We start from the raw sequence: 18,278 nt of genomic DNA, 5'->3' as shown, positions 1-18,278 counted from the left end.
TGATGTAATTGTTTTTTATTTACTAATTTTTTTTTAAAGTATTATAAAACATAAAGTAATTTAAAAAAATAATAAAATAAAAATGTAAAACACAAAAAAAAAATATAAAATATTTGCATTTATTTTTATTCGATTCGTTAGTCTTTTCTAGGTTGGTGACTTTCTATTTTTGGGCTATACTACTAGTCATGAATTTTTAATATCTCTTTACAAATTTAAAGTGTTCTGATTGAACAGCTAGTTTTTGTTTATAAACTGAATAGAAATTGAATTTTTTCAATAGAAATAAAATTTTGACAAAATTTTCTAAAGAAATAAAATTTTGACAAAATTTTCTAAAGAAATAAAATTTTGACAAAATTTCCTATGAAAATAAAATGTTGACAAAATTTTCTTTAGAAATTAAATTTTGACAAAATTTTATTTCTATAGAAAATTTTGTCAACATGGTATTTCTATAGAAAATTTTCTATAGAAATAAAATTTTGACAAAATTTTCTATAGAAATAAAATTTTGACAAAATTTGCTATAGAAATAAAATTTGGGCAAAATTTTTTATAGAAAAAATGTTGACAAAATTTTCTATGGAAATAAAATTTGGACAAAATTTTTTATAGAAAAAAATGTTGACAAAATTTTCTATAGAAATAAAATTTTGACAAAATTTGCTATAGAAATAAAATTTGGACAAAATTTTTTATAGAAAAAAATGTTGACAAAATTTTCTATGGAAATAAAATTTTGACAAAATTTTCTATGGAAATAAAATTTTGACAAAATTTTCTATAGAAATAAAATTTTGACAAAATTTTCTATGGAAATAAAATTTTGACAAAATTTTCTATAGAAATAAAAAAATAAATAAAATTTTCTTAGAAATAAAATTTTTACAAAATTTGCTATAGAAATAAAGTTTGTACAAAATTTTCTATAGAAATAAAACTTTGACAAAATATTCTATAGAAATAAAATTTTGGCGAAATTTTTTATAAAAATTAAATTTTGACAAACATTTCTATAGAAAAAATTATTTCTCTATAAATAAAATTTTGACAAAATTTGCTATAGAAATAAAATTTTGACAAAATTTGCTATAGAAATAAAATTTGGACAAAATTTTTTATAGAAAAAAATGTTGACAAAATTTGCTATGGAAATAAAATTTTGACAAAATTTTCTATGGAAATAAAATTTTGACAAAATTTTCTATGGAAATAAAATTTTGACAAAATTTTCTATAGAAATAAAAAAATAAATAAAATTTTGTTAGAAATAACATTTTTACAAAATTTGCTATAGAAATAAAGTTTGTACAAAATTTTCTATAGAAATAAAACTTTGACAAAATATTCTATAGAAATAAAATTTTGGCGAAATTTTTTATAAAAATTAAATTTTGACAAACATTTCTATAGAAAAAATTATTTCTCTATAAATAAAATTTTGACAAAATTTTTTATAGAAAAAAAAGGTTGACAAAATTTTCTATGGAAATAAAATTTTGACAAAATTTTCTATGGAAATAAAATTTTGACAAAATTTTCTATGGAAATAAAATGTTGACAAAATTTTCTATAGAAATAAAAAAATAAATAAAATTTTATTAGAAATAAAATTTTTACAAAATTTGCTATAGAAATAAAGTTTGTACAAAATTTTCTATAGAAATAAAACTTTGACAAAAGTTTCAATAGAAGTAAAATTTTGACAATTTTTTTTTTTAGAAATTAAATTTTGACAAAATTTTGTATAGAAATAAAATTTTAACAAAATTTGTTATAGAAATAAAATTTGGACAAAATTTTCCATAGAAATAAAATTTGGACAAAATATTCCATAGAAATACAATTTTGGCGAAACTTTTTATAAAAATTAAATTTTGCCAAACATTTCTATAGACAAAATTATTTCTATATAAATAAAATTTTGACAAAATTTTCTACAGAAATAAGATTTTGGTAGATTATTTTTGGGGATCGGCTATATATAACTATAGACCAATATGGACCAATTTTGGCATGGGTGTTAGCGGCCATATACTAGCGCAATATACCAAATTTCACCACGTACCAAATTTCAACCGGATCGGATAAATTTTGCTCCTTCACGAGGCTCCGCAAGCCAAATCTGGGGATCGGTTTATATGGGGGCTATATATAATTACGGACCGATGTGAACCAATTTGTGCATGGTTGTTAGAGACCATATACTAACACCATGTACCAAATTTCAACCGGATCGGATGAATTTTGTTCCTCCAAGAGCAAGCCAAAACTGAGCGTCGGTTTATATGGGGGCTATACGTAAAAATGGTCCGATATGACCCATTTTCAATACCATCCGACCTACATCAATAACAACTACTTGTGCCAAGTTTATACCCTCCCCCATCCTATGGTGGAGGGTATAATAAAATTTTGACAAAATTTTCTATAGAAATAAAATGTTGACAAAATTTTCAATAGAAATAAAATTTGGACAAAATTTCTATAGAAACAAAATTTGAACAAAATTTTCTATAGAAATACAATTTCGACAAAATTTTCTGTAGAAATAAAATTTAAACAAAATTTTCTATAGCAATAAAATTTTGACAAAATTTTCTGTAGAAACAAAATTTTCTATAGAAATAAAATTTGAACAAAATTTTCTATAGCAATAAAATTTTGACAAAATTTTCTATAGAAATAAAATTTTCTATTGAGATTGAATTTTGACTAAATATCCTATAGAAATAAAATGTTGTCAAAAATTTCTATAGAAATAAAATTTTGACAACATTCGTGTTTTGTTTTTTATTGGTGGTTTCTACTTCAATCATATTTATTGTTTTGATCTCAGCTTTAAAACCATTGCGTTGACTAAACTACAAGAGTAGCTTAATCATCAGAGGAAAATAATGTTTGTCAAATTTATTTTGACAAAATTTTCTATATAAATAAAATTTTGACAAAATTTTCTATATAATATTTCTATATAAATTTTCTATATAAATAAAATTTTGACAAAATTTTCTATAGAAAAAAAATTTTGACAAAATTTTCTATAGAAACAAAATTTGGACAAAATTTTCTATAGAAATAAAATTAGGACAAAATTTTCTATAGAAACAAAATTTGGACAACATTTTCTATAGAAATAAAATTTTGTCAACAATTTCTATAGAAATAAAATTTTGACAAAAATTGTTATAGAAATAAAATTTTGACAAAATTTTCTATAGAAATAAAATGTTGACAAAATTTTCTATAGAAAAAAAATTGGACAAAATTTTCTATAGAAATAAAAATTTCTATTGAGATTAAATTTTGACAAAATATCCTATTGAAATAAAATGTTGCCAAAATTTTCTATAGAAATAAAATTTTAACAAAATTGTTTTGTTTTTTATTGGTGGTTTCTTCTTCAATCATATTTGTTGTTTTGAAATCAGCTTTAAAACCATTACGTTGACTAAACTACAAGAGTAGCTTAACCAACAGAGGATAAGAATGTCAAATTTATTTGGGCAAAGCCCTATAGACTGCAAGATGGTTGGATGGACGCACGTTTCGGAATTACCACATTCCTCATCAGCATCCTCTACTTGCAGCAAAACTATCACCATTTATCAGAATAAATTCAGGCAGTTTACTAAACCCAAAGTGAACCACACTTCAACCCTCCGAAAAAGGTTTATGATAGCCGACTTATGCCGAAATAAATTCATACAAACATCTCTCTTTTCCTTTGCCATCATCAAATCATCGATTTGAGTGCATTTGGCTGGGTTTATTTTGAGCGTGCTTCCTCTTACTTCATTATTGGTGGTTTCTACTTCAATCATATTTATTGTTTTGATCTCAGCTTTAAAACCATTGCGTTGACTAAACTACAAGAGTAGCTTAACCAACAGAGGAAAATAATGTTTGTCAAATTTAGTTTGACAAAATTTTCTATATAAATAAAATTTTGACAAAATTTTCTATAGAAATAAAATTTGGACAAAAATTTCTATAGAAATAAAATTTTGACAAAAATGTCTACTATAGAAATAAAATTTGGACAAAATTTTCTATAGAGAAAAAATTTATAGAATTAAAATTTTGACAAAATTTTCTATAGAATTAAAATTTTGACAAAATTTTCTATAGAATTAAAATTTTGACAAAATTTTCTATAGAATTAAAATTTTGACAAAATTTTCTATAGAATTAAAATTTTGACAACATTTTCTATAGAATTAAAATTTTGACAACATTTTCTATAGAATTAAAATTTTGACAAAATTTTCTATAGAAATAAAATTTTGACAAAATTGTCTATAGAAATAAAATTTTGACAAAATTTTCTATAGAAGTAAAATGTTGACAAAATTTTCTGTAGAAATAAAATTTTCTATAGAGATTAAATTTTGACAAAATTTTCTATAAATTCTACGCAAAACAATTTATTGACAGTTTATCGAATGAATGTATATGGCAAACTTTTAACTTTTTTTGTATATGGGTGTATATTTTTATAGTGGATTTCTGTTGAAATCCACTACAAACCAACTGATATTTCCGATGATTGAACCTCCGAGAATATTTACACGGACAAATAAGCATAATAATAAGGATGAAAATATTTCTTTGGTATTGCCAAATTTTGTATTATTATTATTATTTCTTAAAGTATATCATGATTATTATTATTATTATTATTATTATTATTATGTATCAAACATGAAGTAATTAGTGTTACTATAACTAAAGACAATGGTGATGTGGAATCGTTTTCTTAACGACTGTATAAACATTTCTATACATTATTCTCATTTAAGATTAATCATAAGTTCATTAAGACATTTAAAATAAACACTCATATATAGAACATAAAGATATTTTAACAACAAAACAAAAAAAAAACTAGAAACGTAATAAAACTGAAATAAAACTAAAAAAAACATGGTATCATCTTTGATGAATGAATGAACGAAAATGGCTTTCTTGTTGAAAACAAGTGAATTCATATACCAGGCCATTTGCCATTGGACTTACATAAAATGAATGAAAACATATAAATAATATTATAACGAAAAGTTATTTAACTAGAAAAAAAAACATATATAAAAATTCAAGGTACTATACTGTTTCAAAATGTATTACAAAAGGTACTTAATAGTAGTCTCTTGTTGAAATGCCATACGTTGTGATGCAGACTATGCAGTGAATATCATTAAAAATAAGCACATTTTTGTGTTGAGTTTAAAATTTCGGGTAAACATTTATGTTTATTCCAGGGCCTGTATATGGTAGAGAACTGTTTTGTTACTGCAATAAAAAAAATTTAATTATGATTATGAAAATTCTGAAATTATATTTTACCTATACATACCTACTATCGTATTTAAATCGAATGACTTGCCGGATTGTCTTTGTTTCATCTATAACCTCTGGTTTGTCTCTGTACATAAGCAAATATAAATATTATTATGTAGATTATATTACATTATCCTAAATATCGACCACCATAGATCTAATAGAAAACATTCCTTTGAAAATCTCTCGTCGTAATGCTTTAGAAATTCTAAAGGATTTTATGAAAAACATCCTCAAGAAGATTAAAGGTTCTACATATGGAGACTACATCATATGCTTTAATTCTGAATTCCCATTACTCGAATGAGGACGAAAAGAAAATGCGGAAAATTTTATTCCTATTTTCAGTTTGGTTGATCAGTATGCCTTCTATAATCTCAGGAAGTAAAATCGGCAAATCCATTTATCCAAATTTTAAATATCTCTTTATGGACCTAAAACACTTGTAGATTTCCCATTTCAAGACTCTTTGCGGTATTTAGAAGCCCAAGAATGGGGATACCATTTGCAATATCCGACTTGCACCGTCGACAATTTGTTTCTTTCGGAAGTTAGCGTGATTTCAACAGACGGACGGACATGTCTAGGTCGGCCCAGAATATCACCAGAATGGGGTCTGAGACTAATATTTCGATGCACTTCGAACGGAATGGCAACAACTAAGGAAATCGGTCTATATAGGATCTACACAAAAACATGGACCGATACACAATTTCAGGCAAATCAGACACAAATTATGGTATATAGATAAACAAAAAGTAACAGCGGGAGATTAGTCTATAGGGGGGCTGGCTATACCAAAACATGGACATAAATTACCTCTAGATTTCCAATTTCAGACAATTCTGGTAAAAAATGCGTTGTCTAAATGGCCAAGAATCGCTGAAGATCGATCTATAGAGAGGTTATACCAAAACATGGATCGATATAAGCACCTATTTTCGGCTGTTTGGATAGGGGCCCCAGGAAAATGAGCCCCAAAACCCAATTGAAGCAGGGCCACAAATGTGCGGCGATGCTTCATAATGGATATGAAAATGAACCCCCAAAAATGTAACTAGAAGATGAAAATCGACCCCAAAATAAAATTAGGGTTCATTTTCTCTTTGGATTCAATGGACCGTGTGGAAATGACCCCTAACTGATACAAAAATATTAAGTTTTAAGAAAAACAAGTAACGAAGTCGGGCGGGGCCGACTATATTATACCCTGCAACACTTTGTAGATCTAAATTTTTGATACCATATCACATCCGTCAAATGTGTTGGGGGCTATATATAAAGGTTTGTCCCAAATACATACACTTAAATATCACTCGATCTGGACAGAATTTGAGAGACTTCTACAAAATCTATAGACTCAAAATTTAAGTAAGCTAATGCACTAGAGTGGAACACAATGTTAGTAAAAACATATGGGAAACATTTAAATCTGAAGCAATTTTAAGGAAACTTCGCAAAAGTTTATTTATGATTTATCGCTCGATATATATGTATTACAAGTTTAGGAAAATTAGAGTCATTTTTATAACTTTTCGACTAAGCAGTGGCGATTTTACAAGGAAAATGTTGGTATTTTGACCATTTTTGTCGAAATCAGAAAAACATATATATGGGAGCTATATCTAAATCTGAACCGATTTCAACCAAATTTGGCACGCGTAGCTACAATGCTAATTCTACTCCCTGTGCAAAATTTCAACTAAATCGGAGTTAAAAATTGGCCTCTGTGGTCATATGAGTGTAAATCGGGCGAAAGCTATATATGGGAGCTATATCTAAATCTGAACCGATTTCAACCAAATTTGGCACGCATAGCGACAATGCTAATTCTACTCCCTGTGTAAAATTTCAATTAAATCGGAGTAAAAGATTGGCAACTGTGGTCATATGAGTGTAAATCGGGCGAACGATATATATGGGAGCTATATCTGAATCTGAACCGATTTCAATAAAATTTGGCACACTTGAATACACTACTAATTGTACTCCTAGTGCAAAATTTCAACCAAATTGGGGTAAAACTCTGGCTTCTGGGACCGTATTAGACCATATCGGGCAAAAGATATATATGGGAGATATATCTAAATCTAAACCGATTTCAATAAAATTTGGCACACTTGACTATAGTACTAATTGTTCTTCTTGTGCAAAATTAGGGTAAAACTCTGGCTTCTGGGGCCATATAAGTCCATCTCGGGCTAAATATATATATGGGAGCTATATCTAAATCTGAACCCATTTCTTCCAAAATCAATAGGGTTCTATTCTGAGCCAAAACCACATACCAGTGTTGCCAATTTGGTGCTTTTAGCACCAAATTTAGTGCTTTTTGATTTCTAAAAAGCACCAAATTGCCTTTTTGGTGCCTTTTCAAAAAAAGCACCAACTTGGTGCTTTCTGGCATTTTCATTTAGTGCTTTTGGTGCTTTTTTTATTTTGAACAGTATTAATTTTAATTGATACAAAAATTTTGATTAGACTTTCAAGAGCCGAAAAAACTCAAATTTATTGCCAAATATAGAATTCGATTGTTATGAAGTTGGTATTGATTATTTTTTAATTAATATTGTTATTTAGGGTATTCTGTAGGAAAGTCGAGCGATGAGTGTCGAATTTTTGAATTTGGTAAAGATGTCATTAAAAACGTTTGTATTAGATTCAGAAAAGCACGCACAACTGACATAAGCAATAGACTCCTTCCATATATTAATATTTTGAAAGTTGAAAAACATCACTGATCAAAATGAATTGGACGAAAGCATTAAAACTGATCAAAGTGTATACTTGAATAGCGGTTCATAATGGTGAGTACTAAGTTCGAATTTTGCCGCTAATGTGAAAAGTATATCAGTAAACAAGGCATAAAATTATGCATATTTGCTGCAAATTTTCACAAAGTTTGTATTCCTTAAAATGAATTGCTTAAGAAAAGTAATTATGAAAAATGGTAATTTTAGCAGGTAAACTCGATCTTAATACCCACGTTAACTTCTTAAAATTCAATTCACAAAAGTTGTATAATACATCTTCGGAAGTTTTTTTTTTTTTTTTGGTAGAGAGTTTAATTTTCGATTTTGTGGTGGAAGGTGGTATGTTAGAATTTATAATATATTTTTGGTGCTTTTTGGCCTTGGGGAGTTGGCAACACTGCCACATACTTGTGCCAAATTTGAAGTCGATTGGACTACGTCCTAGACTTTGATTACAAAAATGTATTCACGGACAGACGGACATGGCTATATCGACCCAGAAGCCCACCCTGAGCATTTTTGCCAAAGACACCATGTGTCTATCTCGTCTCCTTCTGGGTGTTGCAAACATATGCACTAACTTATAATACCCTGTTCCATAGTGTGGCGCAGGGTATAAAAACCGAAACATATGTTGCCGTGTACGAATCCCTTTGGAATCGCGTTAGCCCACATTGAACTCTGTCTATAGGAAAAAGTTTTAAACCCCGGTCAAAGGCCGGCCACGCAAAAGCAAAATCTGAAGAGAACAACAAATCCTAGAATCCCAAATACCAGAATGCGAAAATAGACTCAACCTGAAAATTATCCCAAAAAAGAAATTCGGGATTTATTTTCATTTGAAATATTGGGGTTAATTTTCATTATGCAAACGGGCCCAAAAATAAAATGAAGTTACCCTTCAAACAACTGAAAATCTTGATGTTGGTGTTGTTTTCCTTAAAATTTTTTGGGCTCCAACTTCATTTTGGTTTTGGGGCCAATTATTCCAGGGGCCATGTTCATAACGCCTATAATTTCAGGCCAGTCGAATAAAAAATCGGATTTCGGTTTGTAGGGTGGCTATATCAAAACCTGGACCGATATAGCCCATTCAAACTTGACCTGTTCTCAGACAGCCAACAAATCTGTGACAAAATCATTTTTATAAATTTTTTTAAAGTAAATTTAATGTAATTCTTTATTTTGAGTATCCCTGTAACCGTATATGGCCATTTCGGCTTGGTTGTAAAATGAGTTAAATAAATAAATAAAAAACAAAATCAGATAGCAAAATATCAGATAGCCAGACGGAGGAATTAACATGGTTAAATCGTCTACCTGATCAGGATTATATCATTTATATAATCGGAAATGTACATTTATATGAGTTCAGGCGGAATGGCATACTCCTATGGTGGTGGGTATGTTAAAAGCTAATTTTTAAGAAAATATACATACTCTGTACAACCATAGAAATCAAAACTGGCTCGTTTAATGAATGCCGTTACACTTGGTATATCTATGGCAATATGCAGGACCTAGTAATAGAAATATTCAAAACTAAAAATCAAATATTTATTTAAGTATACGATATATGCTAACCTCATTTGTTATATCATATAAATTGCTGGTATTCTGGAACTGTGCTCCGTATTTTAGAACCGCACTCAATGGATGTGATTCTATTAAACTCAATACTCTATTGTCGGTTAAATGCAGAAAGTCTTGCATATCGTTTTCAGGATTTATATCCCTTACGTTGTTATGATTAATTTTTGGATTTGTTTCATTTACTATAATCTTTAATATTTCATCTCGTATCAAATTGTAAGGCAATTGATAGCAGAGCTTATGAAAATTCCAACGGGCTGCAAATAAATTGTAAATTTTTCCATAGTCTTCATAACGGTATTCAATGTGCTGGCCACATTCTGACACTTTAGCCTTAAGGAAGATATCATCAATATCCATATTGGGATTACAAAGTTCTTTGAGGTAGAAATGATCACGTTTCAGATAGTCCCATTTATCAACATCGATTTCACTGTGTTTATTGCTGATAATCTAATGATAGATGAAGAAAATATATAATCAAATAAAGCATTTCTTTGTTTGCATATTTCCATTTATACTTACTCCAAAGATAAAATTAAATTTCTTAGGAAATTCCAAATCTAATTTTAAACATTTATCAATTTTCCCTTGTATTAGTGCCTTGATTAGGCGTATACCATAATTTTCGTTAGCTCTAAGTTCAGGGAATATTTTTTCATCTATACCAGCGAATATTTTATCTACACATGCAAAACCAACTGTTTCATGTTTATAATTATTCGCTACTCTTTCCCAAGTATGCGAGAAAGGACCGTGGCCAATATCGTGTAGTAAACCAGCAATCTAAAATAAAGAAAAATTTATCCAGTAAAAAAATTAAGGCTTTTGTGAAGGACACCACAATACAGAGCAGCTATTTAGTAAATGCCATAGGCTACCATAAACTCAAAGAAATTTGTTAGTAGACAATTCAGAAAATTCTGCTGAAATAAAGAGAAATAATACGTCACATAATAGAAAATTTTGTCAAAATTTTATTTCTATAGATGGTTTTGTCAACATTTTATTTCTACAGAACATTTTGTCAAAATTTTATTTCTATAGAAAATTTTGTCAAAATTTTATTTCTATAGAAAATTTTGTCAAAAATTAATTTCTATAGAAAATTTTGTCAAAAATCAATTTCTATAGAAAATTTTGTCAAAAATTAATTTCTATAGAAAATTTTGTCAAAATTTTATTTCTATAGAAAATTTTGTCAAAATTTTATTTAAAAATTTTATCTCTATAGAATATTTTGTCAAAATTTTTTTCTATAGACAATTTTGTCAAAATTGTATCTCTATAGAAAATTTTGTCAAAATTTTATCTCTATAGAAAATTTTGTCAAAATTTTATCTCTATAGAAAATTTTGTCAAAACTTTGTCTCTATAGAAACTTTTGTCAAAATTTTATCTCTATAGAAAATTTTGTCAATGTTTTACTTCTATAGAAAATTTTGTCAAAATTTTATTTCTATAGAAAATTTTGTCAAAATTTTATTTCTATAGAAAATTTTGTCAAAATTTTATTTCTATAGAAAATTTTGTCAAAATTTTATTTCTATAGAAAATTTTGTCAAAATTTTATTTCAATAGAATATTTTGTCAAAATTTTATATCTATAGAATATTTTGTCAAAAATTTTTCCTATATACAATTTTGTCAAACTTTTATCTCTATAAAAATTTTTTTAAAATTTTATTTCTATAGAAAATTTTGTCAAAATTTTATTTCTATAGAAAATTTTGTCAAAATTTCATTTCTATAGAAAATTTTGTCAAAATTTTATTTCTATAGAAAATTTTGTCAAAATTTTATTTCTATAGAAAATTTTGTCAAAATTTTATTTCAATAGAAAATTTTTCAAAATTGTATTTCTATAGAATATTTTGTCAAAATTTTATCTCTATAGAATATTTTGTCAAAATTTTATTTCAATAGAAATTTTTTCAAAATTTTATTTCCATAGAAAATTTTGCGAAAATTTTGTCAAAATTTTATTTCTATAGAATTTTTTTCAAAATTGTATTTCTATAGAAAGTTTTGTCAAAATTTTATTTCTATAGAAAATTTTGTCAAAATTTTATTTCTATAGAAAATTTTGTCAAAATTTTATTTCTACAGAAAATTTTGTCAAAATTTTATTTCTATAGAAAATTTTGTCAAAATTTTATCTCTATAGAAAATTTTGCGAAAATTTTATTTCCATAGAAAATTTTGCGAAAATTTTATCTCTATAGAAAATATTGCGAAAATTTTTTTCCTATAGAAAATTTTAGCAAAATTTTATCTCCATAGAGAATTTTAGCAAAATTTTATATTATCTCTACAGAAAATTTTATTTCTATAGAAAATTTGTGAAGTTCCTCTTAGTTGGAGGAATATTCTGGAATATTCTGAAAAATCTGCCAACCGTGGTTTGTATTCCTCTTAACAATATGGAAATATCTAATACAGAATTATATGCAAATCTAAAGTAGCACTAAGAAAAATTTGCCATTGTTCGTTCTTAATACCTGTACAGCTTGACGATATAGAATAGGAATCTTGTTATTATTATCTGAAAGCCAAGTTGTATTCTTTTCCAAAGCATCTAACATTAGACCTGCCGCATGATATGTCCTATAGAATATAAAATAAATGTTATAATTTTTTTTTTGGCAACATAAAAATTATACTATACCCTATGCAATGGTGATAACGATTGTGTTCATGTTCTCGAAGATTATCCAAATTAAGAAATCCTAATTGTTTTATGAATTTTAAACGTTGAAATTGAGGTGTAGCCACAATAGCTGCAACATCTGGTAGCAGAAAGAGTTTTCCATAGATAACATCATAGATTTCCATCTGAAAGAAAAATAAAATACCAGTACATAAATTTCAAATAATCAATTGTTTTATTCAGCAAAAAGCTACAAAATGCAATTCACTTCATGGTTTAAACTTCACAGATGGAATTTAGGTTTTTTATACCCTCCACCATATGATGGGTCATTCCGTTTGTAACACATCGAAATATTGATGTAAGATCCCATGAAGTATATATATTCTGGGTCGTGGTGAAATTCTGAGTCGATCTAAGCCTGTCCGTCCGTCCGTCCGTCTGTTGAAATCACGCTAACTTCCGAACGAAACAGGCTATCGACTTGAAAATTGGCATAAGTAGTTGTTATTGATGTAGGTCTGTATGGTATTGCAAGTGGCCATATCGGTTCACTTTTACGTATAGCCCCCATATAAGCCGATCTCCAGATTTGGCTTGCGGAGCCTCTAAGAGAAGCAAATTTCATCCGATCCGGCTGAAATTTGGAACATGGTATTGGTATATAGTCTCTAACAATCATGCAAAAATCGTTTCACATGGGTTCGTAATTATTTATATATCCCCATACTCGTATAAACCAATCCCCAGATTTGGCCTGCGAAGCCTCTACGAGAAGCAAATTTCATCCGATCCAGCTGAAATTTGGTACGTGGTGTTAGTATATGATCTCTAACAACCATGCCAGAATTGGTCTATATCGGTCCATAATTATATATAGCCCTTATATAAACCAATCCCGATTTGACCTCAGAAGCCTCTTCGAGGAGCAAAATTCATCTGATCCGGTTGAAACTTAGTACGTGGTGTTGGTATATTGTCTTTAACAACCATGCAGGAATGGGTCCATATCGGTCCATAATTATATATAGCGCCCATATAAACCGATCCCCAGATTTGGCTTGCGGAGCCTCTAAGAAAAGCATATATCGTCCGATCCGGCTGAAATTTGGAACATGGTGTTGGTATATAGTCTCTAACAACCATGCAAAAATCGGTTTACATCGGTTCATAATTATATATAGCCCCATATAAACCAATCCCCAGATTTGGCTTGCGGAGCCTCTTGGAGGAGCAAAATTCATCCGATCCGGTTGAAACTTAGTACGTGGTGTTAGTATATGGTCTCTAAGAACCATGCAGAAAATTGCTCCATATCGGTTCATAATTACCCAGCAAAGAAAGCGTCGCCAAAAAAGTAGTGAAAATGTTCCTTGGTGGTGCAAAATTGGCGCAGAAGCGATGAATTTAACATGGGCTTGTCATAGGACGGATGTCCACCATTTCAAATGCCGTTGCACTGAATTTGCAGCACTTCTTAAGGAGTGATCCGAATTCAGTGTTTTGGATGTAAATGAAAAATTTTGCAATAATTTGCCAAATAAATAATTTTTATACTTTTTTTATGATTTTTAAAGCATTGTACCGATTGTCTCAAACGTTTGACATCAAATATTTTCAAAAATTGGTAATTTTTTAAGAATGGATTTTTCATTTTCTTTCGAAAAAATTTTAATCATTTGTACCATTTTATTAACCCTTATTATGTTTTTAACCTATTTGAAACAGAAAGTTAAAATTTCCGGCTAAACTCTAGTTTAGCTATACCTCTCAGATTTTTTTCAAAACTTCACAGATGGTAGTACTCTTTGAGTTGATTACAACAACTTTTTTTCTTGGCGGTCGTAACCGGATAACCGGTTATTCGGTTCTAAAGTGTAAGTTAAAAATCCTTAATATATCCGGTTCTAGAGATCCGATTACTTTTGAAAGTACATCACTAGATGTATGAACCGTTATATCAGCTTCATCCGTTCCAGCTGTACGGGTAAAAACTTGTATTTTTCGGAACCGGTTTTTTATAAATAAGCTTATATCTCAAAAACTGCTCCATATAAAAGTACTAAATAACGGATTGCATTGTGTAGCTAACACTTCTACCTTTCCGTCAAGGTCAAAGTCAAGCTGCTATCTTTACTATAACCGGTGATATTAACTATTATATATCCATATACGGATTGAAAAATAAAAAATTTTTTCAAAAAAATCGCGCGATTTTTTTGAAAAATTTTTTGCCTGCAGCGCTTTCTTCTTCCTACAATTAGACATATTACCAAGATCCTATCCATATCCGGTTTGAAAAGACAAAATGAAAAATTTTTTCAAAAAAATCGTGCGATTTGAACCTTTACATCGAGCGTTTTTGGATTAAAAGCCGGTTTTTACTTGGGTTGCGGTAACACTTGCCGATGGCAAGGTATCTTAAAAAATCCTTAACACCGTCTTCTAAATTGTAAGTTAGTCCATACGGGGGATGTATTAAAAAAAAAAAAAACAAGTATATACGGCCGTAAGTTCGGCCAGGCCGAATCTTATGTACCCTCCACCATGGATTGCGTAGAAACTTCTACGAAAGACTGTCATCCACAATCGAAGTACTTGGGTTGTGGTATCTTAAAACTGGTTGTTAATGACCATATACTAGCACAATGTACCAAATTTCAAATCACTCGGATGAAATTTGCTCCTCCAAGAGGCTTCAAAGCCAATTCGTAATCATATACGACCACTACGTACTAAATTTCAAGCAGATCGGATGAATTTTGCTTCTCTAAAAGGCACCGGAGGTCAAATCTGGGGATCGGTTTATATGGGAGCTATATATAATTATGGGCTGATAGGAACCAATTCCTGATGGTTGTTGGATACCATATACTAACATCACGTACTAAATTTCAACCGAATGGGAAGAATTTTGCTCTTCCAAGGGGCTCTGGAGGTCAAATCTGGGGATCGGTTTATATGGGGCCTATATATGATTATGGACCGATTTAGACCAATTTTTGCATGGGAGTTTGAGGCCATATATTAACACCACGTACAAAATTTCAACTGAATCAGATGAATTTTGGTCTTCCAAGAGGCTCCGGAGGTCAAATATGGTGATCGGTTTATATGGGGGCTATATATAATTATGGATCGATGTGGACCAATTTTTGTATGGTTGTTAGAGACCATATACTAACACCATGTACCAAATTTCAGCCGGATCGGATGAAATTTGCTTCTTTTAGAGGCCTCGCAAGGCAAATCGGGGGATCGGTTTATATGGGGGCTATATATAATTATGGACCGATGTGGACCAATTTTTGCATGGTTGTAAGAGAGCATATACTAACACCATGTACCAAATTTCAGCCGGATCGGATGAAATTTGCTTCTCTTAGAGGCCTCGCAAGCCAAATTTGGGGGTCCGTTTATATGGGGGCTATACGTAAAAGTGGACCAATATGGCCCATTTGCAATACCATCCGACCTACATCAATAACAAATACTTGTGCCAAGTTTCAAGTCGATAGCTTGTTTCGTTCGGAAGCTAGCGTGATTTCAACAGATGGACGGACATGCTCAGATCGACTCAGAATGTCACCACGACCCAGAATATATATACTTTATGGGGTCTTAGAGCAATATTTCGATGTGTTACAAACGGAATGACAAAGTTAATATACCCCCCATCCTATGGTGGAGGGTATAAAAAAGGCCGATTAAATACGTATATAACATAATTCAGTTCGACAAAATTTTCTATAGAAATAAAATTTTGAGAAAATTTTCTATAGAAATAAAATATTGACAAAATTATATACAGAAATAAAATTTTAACAAAATTTTCTACAGAAATAAAATTTTGACAAAACTTTCTATAGTAATAAAATTTTGACAAAATTTTCTATAGAAATAAAATTTCGGTAGATTATTTTTGGCGATATGGACCAATTTCTGTGTGATTGGCCATTGGCTATATATAAATATAGACCGATATCGACATATTTTTGCGTGGCTGTTAGCGGCCATATACTAGCGCAATGTACCAAATTTCAACCGAATCGGATGAATTTTAGTCCTCCAAGAAGTTCCGGAGGTCAAATCTGGGGTAGATTTATATGGGAGCTATATACAATTATGGACCGATATGGACCACTTTTGGCATGGCTGTTAAATGTCATAACTACCATCACGTACCAAATTTCAACCAGATCGGATGAATATTGCTTCTCCAAAAGGCACCGGAGGTCAAATCTGGGGATCGGTTTATATGGGGGCTATATATATGGACTGATATGAACCAATTGCTGCATAGTTGTTGGATACCATATACTAACATCACGTACCAAATTTCAACCGAATCGGATGAATTTTGCTTTTCCAAGGGGCTCCGGAGGTCAAATCTGGGGATCGGTTTATATGGGGGCTTCTCGTTGAGGCTCCGCAAGCCAAATCTGAGGATCGGTTTATATGGGGGCTATATATAATTATGGACCGATGTGAACCAATTTTTGCATGGTTGTTAGAGACCATAGATTTGGCTCCGCAAGCCAAATCGGAGGGTCCCTTTGCAACAGGTCGAATTATATGATTCTTTACCTTTCAAACAGCCCATTCATTTTCCCAATTAGAATTTGGAAACAATACTCCATAAAGATTATTATTTAAGTGGAAGCGAAACAATAAAGTTATTATTATGGGAGATATACCTAGTTTAGGTTCATGGTAGACCTAGTTGCAAATGTTTTGAACAGCACTGTATATGGGAGTTATATCTAAATTTGATCCAATTCAATAGCGTTCGTCAAATTCAATAAAGTTGTGTCAAAAAAAATTTTCATTGAAATCGGTTAATAATTGAGACCGGAATTTAAATTTACATAAATGTTTTGTTCGATACAGCAGCATATAATTCCATGGAATCTTCATAACACTCCAACCTATTGAGAAAACAAAGTTTTTATCTGTGTATTAATGTATACAGCAGTACTTTCCCGCATACAAACCCCATATTGCACCATCTTTCAATATACATTTCCAATATATATATTTTTTCGTATCAAGTGGTTGCTGGGCTTTTTGTTTGTAAACAACGGAACAGCTGATTGCATCAGCCAAATACCACCCCCGCACAACAACCCCCTTAACAATAACAGTAAAATCCTAAAATAAGATTTTCACCAAATCAAAGAACACGCCAACGGCATTGACAACCCTTATAAGCATGGATACACCATCCTTTGCTTGGAAAAATGGGAAGAAAACTTACCATTTCCACCGGTTCCAATCCTAGAGGATGAAATTTTTAAAACACAAATTTCGTTTCCTAGTTAAATGACACTTCTAATAAGAGACGAATTCAAGCGTATTCACAAAATAAATTCTTGAGACTTCATACGCAAACGAATACTTTTTACAAAGTTTTATGCAATAATAAGATTTATTAAATTGTTTGCCGTCACCGATGTCTTTAGGGTAATTGTTTTTTTTTTGGCAAACAAATAATCCACAAATTCTTGCTATTTTCTTTTTATCACTATAATTTTCAGCATTGCCAGATCACTATAATTTCCAATGATATGGCAATTCCGCTAAATAATTATGAAGAAATAGGGTTTCTGTCGAGAGAGTGCAAATTACAAACTCTAGATGGAGCTGTATAACGACGATATGTGCCTTATTTTTAAACGTAAACACAAAACACATCATTGTCGATAGACGACTGGCGGATTTTATATAAATGTATACCCTGCCAGCATTTCAAAGTTCCATTTCATCCTCATCGCTACCACAGACTCGTAAATATCACCACAACCATCGCGTGATGGGAGAAGCATATCAAAAAGTACAAAATGTACATGAAAGTATTTTGCCATCACTACTGTTAGAAGAGCCATTTTATTTTTTGTGAAACGCCAAGCGCAACCAGCTTGTTATGTGTGTAAATATAA

The 18,278-nt window shown here is 30.1% G+C and overlaps 1 protein-coding gene across 1 annotated transcript; it reads right to left on the bottom strand.

Annotated features, from left to right (window-relative positions):
* Positions 1-4,609: 4,609 nt before the first annotated feature.
* fal (SAM and HD domain containing deoxynucleoside triphosphate triphosphohydrolase falten) lies at positions 4,610-17,861 on the bottom strand. The gene is made up of 8 exons (XM_075306223.1): positions 17,597-17,861; positions 12,358-12,524; positions 12,191-12,296; positions 10,215-10,475; positions 9,681-10,142; positions 9,537-9,616; positions 5,360-5,428; positions 4,610-5,295 (listed from the first exon to the last, which is right to left on the bottom strand). Exons 1-8 carry the CDS (start codon positions 17,597-17,599, stop codon positions 5,256-5,258), a joined length of 1,188 nt encoding a protein of 395 aa, XP_075162338.1. The 5' UTR covers positions 17,600-17,861; the 3' UTR covers positions 4,610-5,255.
* Positions 17,862-18,278: the final 417 nt, after the last annotated feature.

Source organism: Haematobia irritans, chromosome 4 (assembly GCF_050003625.1).
Source record: "Haematobia irritans isolate KBUSLIRL chromosome 4, ASM5000362v1, whole genome shotgun sequence".
Lineage (NCBI taxonomy): Eukaryota > Metazoa > Arthropoda > Insecta > Diptera > Muscidae > Haematobia > Haematobia irritans.
Note: the sequence above shows the minus strand (reverse complement) of the source record. Positions and strands in the feature narration are given on the sequence as shown.

Bases quoted from the DNA above. Each gene is read 5' to 3' on its own strand.
- fal (XM_075306223.1), bottom strand. The intron at 10,476-12,190 runs GTATTAAGAACG...TCTTTATTTTAG, and splicing joins TATATCGTCAAGCTGTACAG to ATTGCTGGTTTACTACACGA. The intron at 5,296-5,359 runs GTATGTATAGGT...TTTTTATTGCAG, and splicing joins CGATTTAAATACGATAGTAG to TAACAAAACAGTTCTCTACC.